This window comes from Hyposmocoma kahamanoa, unplaced genomic scaffold (genome assembly GCF_003589595.1).
Source record: "Hyposmocoma kahamanoa isolate Upper Pololo Valley unplaced genomic scaffold, ASM358959v1 82, whole genome shotgun sequence".
Taxonomy (NCBI): Eukaryota; Metazoa; Arthropoda; class Insecta; order Lepidoptera; family Cosmopterigidae; genus Hyposmocoma; species Hyposmocoma kahamanoa.
Window position 1 is genome coordinate 777625 of NW_020654133.1, and position 12012 is coordinate 789636.

Below are 12012 nucleotides of genomic sequence, written 5' to 3' on the forward strand. Positions count from 1 at the left end.
CCTAAATCTGGACTGGAAGTTTTTTAGACTCCATTTGGTGACGTCATCGAGAAAGAAAAGAACTAGACATGGGGAAAAGCGTTACGTTTAGATCATCGCCACTACCGTTACAGTTACAAAAAAATCACTGTGACAAATCACCGTGATTTCGTCACGCCAGTCACTTACGTCACGGTAAATGGTTTTGGCAAGCGCTTCTACTTGATCGTCGGCGCGCGGGACATTTGATACCTGTCACTTTTCTAATCAGTTTGTACCTTTTTTTATTGTTTACATTACGGGCGGCGATAAGATACGTATAATATAAACACTTGAAACTCAAGAACCTATTAAGCTACCGTAAAAAGAATGACATGGGCGATAAGAGCACTTAAGTAGCTTTTGTTTAGACTATAGTTATGATTGTAATACGACGACTTTATTTGTTAATTTCTGAGTACACTGAACACTTCTGAGAAATTTTCATAGTATTTTACGCTTTAACTTCTAACCACTTTGTATATTCACTTTATTAAGAAACTATATATATAACGATGACAAGCATTTAAATACCTATCGGTTAATACTACATATGAAAATAATGTGTAACTATTTTTAAAATAAATTAATAACAGTCGCGGGTAGCGACGAAAATCGCGAAAATTTGCGAAAATGGTGTAAAAACACTGTAAGTAAGCGAGGAAGAAAATTGACGAATCCTATTACAACTCACACTGTAACGACCTAAATATGGTTTTAATATAACCTATATTGAATAAAGTTATATATTTGAGTGATGTTTTACTCCAAAAAGTATTTTAATAATGAATAAGTTTTTTCTTCCAAAAAGCAATCACTATGTGCAATGACCTCCACTTTGATGACCTTTTTTCCAATAAGATTGTGAATCCAATAAGATATCAAATGTTAAAGTTTTAACACCGTCTGATAAAGCGCATCCTGACGATCATTTTGATAGGTAATAATTACAGAAACTAATAAAAAATGTCATCCTATCACAATTAAAGTCTTCATCAAACACTAAACGTCAACAATCCCGCCAAATTTTTTTTCACATTTTTTTCTGTTACGCATCGTGCATATTTTTTTGCTTATACTAGGATATCGAGTATTTAACAGTGAAATACTAGTAAAAATTTGGTGTTAATACGTGTGGTAACACCAAAGTTATTTGTAAAACAGTTCACCAATCGGGTACTGTAATTTACTGGTAACTATAGCTACCGGTGACCAATAACTGTTCAGTGGAGGGCAAGCGGCTACTTTCCAATAGTCGTTATTAATAATCATTTTGATGTAACGTTTAGTTTCATTTGAAAATCGATCTGCAATAACCTTTAAATTTTTACGGTGTAAAGGTTGCCTGTCGCATTATTCGTTAATAAGACCATGCGGCATGTTTATTATTTTGGATTAAATTTTAAAAAATAATCTTATTTATATTTACAATGTTTTTACGGTACTTACACTGATCTAATTATTTATTTCTTAGTTCATAATTACAATTTAAAAATAACAGCGAACTACAATGAGTAGCGCAGTCGCCAGTCTTTTACACGAAGTTCGCGCATGATTTTGTTTGTAAAATATGTCGCATGTTGTGACGTGAGTGACGGTGACAGTTAGTGGAACGGAGGAACCTATGTGATTTTGGGACGTCGTTCCTCTGTAAAAAGTCACGGTGATATTATTTGACGACTGATCACTGTGATTTTTCTAAGTGACGTTATTTATCGCTCACCTCTAAAAAGAACCCCTCTACAATATGAATAAAATAAGAACAGGCGGAGAAAATTTGACACAGATCCGACGTTGACAAGATCCCGATGGCGACTGATGGGAACAAAAAAGTACAATGAGCTCTATTAAATGTTTCCATCGTCTAAGATAAGAAACAAAGTTTATTTGAATTTGTCTTTGCCAATTCCGCAAAGATGTCTAATTTGTTTCATGTGATTTGTCATTGTGAATAAAATAAGATACAATTTTTTTATATAAATTACTAAATTATGATATTAAAGATTGTCCGCCCTCCCTGTACCCAACTTTTTTTTATAATATTAAGTGACCGGATCAAAGATCGGGAAGAATGAAAATAAATCGCAAAGATCTGAGGGGCAGGATGAAGAAAAAAATTGTTTGCGTCATTTATATAGCGTCTGGTTTATTAAGTAAAAATACGTAGTTTTTAAATATTTTTTTGTTACACATGTATGTAAGTACACTACGTATTTTTATTTAATAAACCAGACGCTATATAAATGATTTTTTCTTCATCCTGTTGAGTTGTCAAAATTGACATAGTACCGGCTGCCAGTTCACAGTCGACAAGTCGACAAGTCCTATTTGCCCGTAATTTCACCAGCACCCTTACCCTTAAAAACCGGAACACAGTAAAGCTGACATTACTGCTTGGCGGCAGAAATGGGTGAGGTGGCAGTAGGTGCTTCACTAAACGAATTCTCTCACGTCACGTAGCCTGCGTAATTGCAAACCTTTTGCAATTGAACTAAGAAAAACCAATGCCGTCACTATGTCTCCGCTTTGCCCCAATTGAAATTACGGGCACATGGGACTTGTCAACTTACGCCCCAGGGTGACGAGCGCAGTGGCAGTGCCCCTCAAATCTTTGCGATTTAAGGCTCTGAGTGGCACAGCAACTGTTATGGACAATTGTGTAGCTTACTATCAGGTGCACTGTGTGGTCGTCGCATCACTTGATATTCTAAAAAAAATCAAAATTGTGAACTGGATCATTTTAAGTGATAAATATCACAGCTTTAGGTATGTTCTCCTGATACATTTTATTGGTGGCTGTTTTGCCTTATTTTCTCTACTTTTGCTATTTATTGTATAAAATTGTTGAATGGAAATTTGTTGGATTTCTTGTAAAGAAAATCATTCGATTGGTTTGAAAAATATTCTGTTAAATCATTGCGGTGACAACTGCGCTCCAATTGGCCAGCTCGAATTCGATGCAATTGGCGGGTGTCTTCAATTGTTTCACTTCAAAATGACCAGTTTAACTGGAGCTTTGCTATAATGAACGAAAATTGAAAAAGTACGTATTTAATATTTAATTAACGATGAAATGTAATTCCGTTTGTTTTGTAATTAGATGTTTTGCTGTTTTTCCCACACCACCAAATGGAACAGCTCCCATTGTTAGATATATTATCTTTATTACAACAAATACAGAATATTCTTGGAATATACGGAGACGTACTCACAGGTCAGTTGTTGGCGCTGCACCATTTTAGTTTTCTAATTTGTGGTTTCAGCGCAATCGAGAGTAGATGTTTAAAAGTGATATAAGGCCCATTTGCCTGATGGACCTTATTTCGTATCTATTTCTGGCTATGTACTCGATGATTTAAACAGCCTGGTAATACTCTCGTGCTTCCAAAATAATACCATTATGATGTGCATAGGTATATGTATTTACTAGATAAATGGTTTCTTTTAATATTCAACGTATCTGTTTGTGTTGAGTTGGTAAGCCTTATTAATTAAACAAATAAATAAAGGAAGTGGAAAATGTTATATTTTATTATCTAATTGTATAATTTACTATAACTTAGTCTTCTTTGATGATAGATTTATAACCTGCCCGCAATCCAGGAGCTATAGCTGGACACCCTGCTGTAGAGTTGAGGGTGACCCTGTTCACAGAATAACCTATCGACGTAGGAGACGATACCGATCTGGAAGGAGATAAAACATTAATTACATGATCTTTATTTCTGTAACCAAATTACACGTTATATTGTTAAACTCTACTGCTTATTCGTAAGGCAGATTCTCCTGAGCTAGAAACTCTAGGGGTTGCTCTTTGTAAATATAGAAGTACATTTGAATACATATATTATAACATTTCAATTCGAGTTACATTATCTATGGACGAATAGCTGGCAATCTGTTAAAAAAAATAACAAAAAGCCCGCCATTTGCAAAATTCGTAAACGTTTTGTTGTGAAGCGATATTTATTCATGTAATAAGCTTAGAATAATAACGCATAGGATGATAGTTTCATATCAAAGGAACTGTCACGTTAAGTGAGGCAAAAATCAAATTCATGTAGGCTAGTTTTAGTAGTAGGTTAATTTTCGGTTTTAGTGAATATTTATATAAAAATACAAGTTGAAACGCGTTACTTCCTTGTGGAATGTGGTGTTAGTATCTATTTTATGTTTGTCTGACGTATTTTTATACTCATTTACCGCACATTTCGTCATTTTTAGCTAAAATTCTTGATCTGTTCGCGGTGCTAGTTGACCTTGAGCACTGAAGGCCCGCCCGCTCGTGTAGGCCCATTGGGCGCGCTTCAATTTGCCTGACTTAGCGTGTGCGGACTAGGTTTATATGTGTTATTATTCTAAGGTAATAAGTAAATTATCATTATATTTGATTTTATTTTTAATTGGGACTTAAACACGTATAAAAACGCATATGACCTTTTTGACCCTGAATTCTTGGAGAATGAGATATCCGACGTTCAGAAGGTCCTTAGGTGGAACGGATACAGAATGAACAGACGGCAACCACGGCGGAAAGCCAAAGGGAAACGTCTAATAACGGACAAAATCGGTACAGTATTAAAATTGTACGCTTTAAAAACTGTTAGCCGTTATCTATGTCATGGCATGTCAGGTCAGATGTAATCCGCCTTCAATTTCCGGGCGTTTACAAGATTGATTGCAGTTGTGGGAGTTCCTATATTGGGCAGACGAAACGCACCATGGCGGAAAGAGTCACTGAACACATCGCGGCTGTTAGGAACCGTAAGCTCAATAAGTCTGCAACAACCGAACATTTGCTGGGATCAGAACCAAAGCACTGGATTGAGCATCACGACATCAACTATCGCCCGACAAGTCGCCGGATGTCATGAGCGTTGTATCGGTCTAGTGACAACCCTAGTGCACAAATAAATCTCATCCTCTTCAATCCCTTTGAGACCATGGGCGTTGCAACGTCCGAAACGTCGAGGTAATTAAAATGTTTTATACGCGATTAAGTCCCGAATTGAAAATCAAATAATGAGTGAAAATCGTGAAAGTTTAACTCAAAGTACCACTATATTATATAACTGCCTCGGTGGCCGAACGGTTACCATGCCGGACTGCCACGCAGAGGTCCCAGGTTCGATTCCCGGGCCGGGAGAAATATTTGTATGGCCTACATTTATTTCTCTCGTGAGTTTGGGTGTAATTTGTGGTTGTCTATGTGTGTGTCCATGGCACCCGCGACACAGGGTTTCCCTAGTGCGGGGCTATGTTGATTGTGAGCGTTATTATAATTATTATTATTTATTTCCTCGCAAATGTTATGAAATATGTAGAACTGGCGGTAAAAAATACAAACTCGAGTGATTAAAACCCTCAGCCTTCGGCTTCGGGCTTTTAAGGGACTCTCGTTAATAATATCTTATTTACTGCCCTTAATAAACAATGTATACTATACAAATAAACCCGCACAGTTGTAATTGGCTGTCAGTTTTATATTGTTATTTAATAATGTTTTTTGTGTTATGTTTTATCATGATGTTGGTGACAGTATCAATAAAATAAAAATAAAACTTACCAGACGTCTGTCGGCTACCAAAGGACCACCATGGTCTCTGTGGCACACAGAGCGGCCTCCGTAACCAGAAGTACAAATAATAGATTCAGAAAGTGAGCTGACTGAGGAATCCTCAGCACATTTTTCATTGGATATCACCTGGAGATATACGTAGTGGAGCTGCTGGTTACTAGAGATGCCTGCATCTGAAATTTTTGTACAAAAATTTTACTTTTTTTATGATACTCTGCCACCACGCAGTAATGTTGCGCACTACGTCCGATTGGTATCCGTTCGGAATCCGAGAAAAGACGGTCCGAAATGTCACAGGGATCATTTTATCTGTATTTTCCCGGAGTTGAATCGGATTTAGTGCACAAGCGACATCCAAACTGACGGTTACAAGTTACAGGGTGACTGGTGCAGTGCCCCTCAGACCTTTGCGATTTAAAGCTCTGAGTGGCACTACAACTGCTATAAACAGGCGGGTAAACTATTTTTTTAATTTATTTATTTGGGATAACTATATAACAATACTAATTTTAACATACGTAACAATTTGGATAGGCCAATTACAGTTATCCACTAAAATAATTACAGTAGTAGACGTAAAATATTACTTAAGAGAGCAAAAATAAAAATGGGAATGAATAAATTAAAATGAAATCAAATAATCCTGTCTCTGATAAAAGAAAAACAAACGAGAAAGTGAGAGAAAAAGAACATTAAAATAAGATAAATAGTCCATGAATATCAGTACATATTAAAAATACAGTAATACATACATATAATACATTAAACATATATACACAACACTATTATGTATTTAATATAGAAATATATAACGTCATACTATCATTTTGTAAGACTGCGAACCTTGAATATATTATGCAAATGACCAAATGACATTTGAGTTTTGACAACCATTGACTTATAAATAAATGGACGACGGGTCTAATACAATAACCACGAAAAAAATGTCACAAGTCAACCTATTTAAACGTAGTGACATGTAAAGGAATATGAAAAGGCTAAAACGTTGAATTTAAATTGTAATGTCATCGCAGTACTGTCTAATTTTGCTTGCTTCGCTGTCAGTCGAACAAACGAAGACTAAAGCGTGAATGACGCTCTGTATACGATTTTAACGCCCTATAAGTTCGGACACTTTTTATCGCGGACCCGACGTCCATATAATTGTAAGTCAATGAGTACAGCAGACTAATCATTTGATAGTTTTAATTTAACGTTTGTTTCGAAGCAGTGTTTAGAATCTACGAAGGGGTCAATATGTCCAAATTGGCTATTATACGTTCGAAGCATACGCGTGAGAACAGCATTTTTGCCGTAGTTCGTGGAAAGGAAGGGGACTTGAAAAAGTGTCGTATGTCTAGTGCGACGTAAAGGTACCCGTAGTGATACGCTCTCCAGCAATTCTGGTCAATTCAAACGTCCACGCACAATGTCATATAGAAGGCCCATGTCCAGCATGTCACGACGTTCTTCAAGAGTGAGGAGACCATAAGCGCGGCAGTCTTTGGTATAATTATTCGTAAAATGCTTACATTTATAGTTAAGGTGTTTGATTTTTTTTTAATACGTTCGATCCTATCACAAAGTTCAAAATTTTTTTATTCGAAACAACGTTTGTTCGAATTTTCATTACACCGAAAACCGAATTATAACGAAACAGTTGTTCTTTCAGGATATGTTGAATGTTTATCGCAAAGACACGATTAGGTCCGGTTGAGGTTTAAAAAAAAAAATTTTCCTCTCCAAATTACTTTCGAGGTTATTAAATTTTGACAATGAAATAAAAAAGGTTCATACTGTCTTCTTGACGTCCGAAGCCGATCGCTTGCGCACGCGCATTCTCATACAGATTGTTTCCAGATGCCATGGCTACAGGATGAATGTCGACTGTAAGAAAAATTTAATAGTACTGTATATTATAAATAGTACAACGTTGGCTTATTTGAAAACAATAAAAATATATTTTTACAAAGTTTTTATTAAAAAAACCGCTCTCAAAAGTTTTCTTCTCAGCTGTTACAGCGTTCGTTACATTTTTTTACATAGTTTTTTTTAAATCGGTTAACAGAACTTGAACCAAACCCAATAAACTGGATTGATCCTGTAATTTACCACCCTTATAGGTGAAATATTTTCTTTAAACTTCAGAGGTACCCCCTAGTTTACTAGGGGATGAATCCGGTTTCGCTTTCCACGCACTTTTGAATTCGGCAAAAAAATACATAAAAAGTTATTATAGTTAACATTTTCATAATTATACTCCGTCCAACCATTTATATAACTTTTGACAGCTCGAATTCTAATCAATTAGTGATGTCCTAATGCGTTTCCGATTCGATTTTTTCGAAAAAGAAAAAAAAACAAAAGGTTCAAAAAAGAAGAGAATATTTTCTGATTGGGATCGCGATTGTGTACTCAAGAATGAATAATTAATCTTAATGAGGATTCACGTGATGATTCTCGTTCATATGAAGAAGAATCCGACATTTCATTCTAATAAATAATAAGAATTTATTATAATTATTCATAGTTGATTTAACTTCATTATAATTTATTAGACACGTACCAAAATTTATCAACTTGAACAATCTTTGTTACATAGTGTTGGCTCGATAAATATCAGAGCTCAAGAGCATATCGCTTCACTAAAATTAAAAAATAAAAGAGTCCAGGAAGTATCACATTTTTTTCTCCATGATTGTATGTCAATAATTACGGAACTTCGGAGGCATGCATGTGTCAAAAGTTAAATAAATGGTTCGACGGAGTATAACGGAATTGGAATACGTAGAACAACTTACGGGTATATCTGACGTGTTCGTGAGTGATAACGGCCACGTTGTGCAGGGGAAAGTCTGGGTCCCAATCAGGATGCATTACCACCTGAACAGAGAGCATCAAATAAGCGTCAACTTGTATTAATAAAAAAAAAATTCGCAATATATAAGACTTGATACTACCTCAGCTAGAATTCAAATTTTTCCCGTAGTGAATTGATTCTATTGCGCGGGTCGAGCGGCAGGTACACTGGCCTTATTTCAGAATTGATTGTTTTTACAAACGAAACCATTTGAACCAATTCAAAAATGTATATCGTATAGTACACAAAGTATATTGAGAGAAAAACGCCATGAATTGGAGAAATAGCAAAATCAACCATTAAAGTAATTGCTCCTAAATTAAAGTTAGGCGCTATTTATAAAAATGAATCTTCATGTGTGAACAGCCACCCTTCGAGGTGGATGATTTTCTTCAAAATGGTTTGGGACCACTATGGAAGTACCCCCTTTCCAACAAAAAAAAAATCATGAAAATCGGTTCACAAATACCGGAGTTATCGCGTAACATACATACAAAAAAAGGAACATACAGTCGAATACAGAACCTGAGGCTGTTTTTTGTAATACCAAGGTATTACAAAAAACAGCCTCGCCCAGTGCCACTTCATTACATTAGTAAGCGATAAATTAAACAATCAAACTCACGTCACTTGTGTTAATCCTGGTACCACCAGTGAAGATAGTAAGGGATCCGTAAACAACGGTGAGCTCACTACCTCGCAATAATCCGTCCCACCAGCAAGAAGCGGCAGTGACCGCACGGGTGTTTGTAAGCATCGAGGCCCCGCAGACTGAAGTCACACTGGTAACAATCAGGTTTATTCTAATGAGTAGACCACCCTGAAAAGAAATCGACATGTAGTTCAAACTGTATTTTTCCGACTAGATGGTAGCTGGATGATCTGAAAGAACCAGGAGTTAGAGTCCACTATTATCGGAGAAATCAAGTCGGTAAGATTCCGTTGCCTCGGATACCTCGAAAGGACGCCAGGTCATAGGGCGATGAAAAGAGCCTGAGACGTCCTAGTGTTTGATGAGCGGTTGGTCGGCCCAAATATCAATGGAAGGATGAAGTGGAGAAAGACTTCCGCGCCCTGCACGCAGAGAACTGAGAGGAGATCACATAAGACAGGGCGCGCTGGCGCCAAGTCGTATCTGAGGTCAAGACTCACTTCGGATCGCTGAATCAGCAAAGTAAAGCAAGTATATTAGTTATGCAAGGCAGCAAAGTTGTTGACGCAAGTGCTTGTATTGAAACCTGAGCAAGCGAAGGATTCTGAGGGTCGTATTCTAGAACTCTACTCAATGCTCAAGTCAGGACTTGAGCAGACTTGAGTATGATTTCAAGCACTGGAAATACGACCCTAACGGCAAGGACTTGAGTATGATTTTCAGTGCTCACTGCAATACTCAAGTTCTGACTTGAGTATTGAGTACCCTAAGACTGAACAGAATCTTGAGCGTAACGAGTTTTAAGACACGAGACGCATAACAGCTTTGCTGCCGAGCAAAACACTCAACTTTTCACCTCACTATAGCGAGGAAAATGGTAGATGAAAGAAAAACAGTTGAACTATAACAAATCTGTTTTAATAAACGAAATTAGTTATCGTTGTCAATTTAATGTCAACAATAATAAGAATAAAATGTACCAACGGATTTATATTACATAAATAGTGTACGAGAAATAGCGTAGTTGAACGTGTCATGTTTTTTTTTTCATCGAAAGAAAATGTTAGGTGCACCATAATAAATCGTCAAATTCGAATTTTAAAACCCGCTTTTTCCACGCTAGCGTGGAAAAAACGGTTTTGCGGGCAAATTTCTAATGAGAAACCTTTCCGAGCTAGTGAGATGAAAAATCGTTTTTCCTCTATCCACTTTAGACTGTTGTACCTAACGAAGCGACGTACGTATGCCGTCGGTATGTTGAATTGTACGCATAGGGAAAATTTCTAACTCTTTTTTTACTGGATTATCAGTCTTCCGATTGAATAGTAAAATTTGTATAATATTGATGATTTCGATAAATGAAATTGAATCTAATATTGAGATTAAATTCTAAAAAAAAATTAAACAAAGAAGAAAAGCTAAAGAAAAGTAACAACGGCATCAGCCGTAATAATGTAATTCTCACCATGTACGGGAATTGGCCTAAGGCTGCGTTAGAGCCTCCGACGATTCTGTCGCCGGAGAAGTCAGTCGCTTCTTCAGCTGCTTTGATACGGGCAGCCTCTTTGATGCCGATGGTCTCATGGTAATACCTGACAACAAATCATGGTTACATTATAACATGGGCAACGAAATCTTTTGTCTTCTTACCTTACCTGCAAATAATTTTAAAGAAGATAAAAGGAAAGATAATTTCTCAACTCTTTTTTTTCACACATTGGGAATTTCACACACATAACTAAATTGCAATGTAGATGTGTACAGCTTTCTACATGATGTTTTCCTTATACAAGAACAACCTTGCACCGATCACAATCGAAATAAATAATAAAAAATAGAAACAATTTGAGCAGCAGTAGAGCTTATTGTAAAAGAGTCCAGGGAAGTAATGCCACCTTACCTATTTCTGCCGCCAAGAAGTAATGTCAGCATTACTGTGTTCCGGTTTTGAAAGGTAAGGGTGTTGGCGAAATTATAGGCACAGGGGCACTGGCACAGCGCCCGACGCCCTGATACATAAATTGACAAGTCCCATGTGCCTGTGATTTCACTAGCACCCTTAGCCTTGAGGTGTGTAACCCCTATGCCACAGTGGCCTCAAACCTCTCTTTAGATGAGCAGATGGTGATGATGTGACTCGGCAGAATAAACGTATCAACATGAATATTTAAGAAATGTTTTCGCTTACCTTTTGCCGTTGGCATATTTGTCTTCTGCGGGCAGCACCGCTGCCGCCGTTACTCCTGCCAAAACCAAAACCAGGAAGAATTTCATCGTGACGCTAATTCGAATGCATACCCATCACATCGTTCCTATTTATATGATAATTGCTTATCTAAATTATTTCACTTATCAATGTTCCAAGATGCTATCAGATTTTGCGGATATAATTACTCATTTGTTTTCTTTCAAATATGATTACTGTGTAGTAGTTGTTTCATCTGACTTTACTTCATAAATAGGTTCTACAGGGCGTTAGATTGTGACCTCCTTTGTTCGTCATCCCACCTTTTTATCGCCTTCTCTAGTTTCTGGCCGCTAGTTTTCAAATTTTGAATCGTACGTTATTAATCAAATTTTTTAGGTGTTTATTTAACGGTCTTTATTCTTTCTTCGTTATTGTCTAAAGAAAGTGCTAATTCGTTACATTTATTTATTTATTTAATTTATTTATTTTAAACACTAAGAATATTACAAAAATATATATACATCACACCCTTAAACCTACATTGGTTTGTCCGGGTGCTGCACGTTCTCGGTGTACTTTACTCGATCATATAAAATCCCGAAAACGGGATAAATGAAAGTCTGAAATGTATTGACTCATCCGAAGAACAGAGTCTGATGTGATTATAAAGCGAAAATATGATAAATACATAATCTCATTATTCAAAATAAGATTGG

The 12012-nt window shown here is 36.5% G+C and overlaps 1 protein-coding gene across 1 annotated transcript; it reads right to left on the minus strand.

Moving 5' to 3' along the window:
• Nucleotides 1–3528: 3528 nt before the first annotated feature.
• Nucleotides 3529–11397, minus strand: LOC113234273 (collagenase-like). The gene is made up of 7 exons (XM_026469573.1): nucleotides 11297–11397; nucleotides 10574–10700; nucleotides 9082–9276; nucleotides 8398–8479; nucleotides 7394–7483; nucleotides 5585–5769; nucleotides 3529–3704 (listed from the first exon to the last, which is right to left on the minus strand). Exons 1-7 carry the CDS (start codon nucleotides 11380–11382, stop codon nucleotides 3600–3602), a joined length of 870 nt encoding a protein of 289 aa, XP_026325358.1. The 5' UTR covers nucleotides 11383–11397; the 3' UTR covers nucleotides 3529–3599.
• Between the last annotated feature and the right edge of the window lie 615 nt (nucleotides 11398–12012).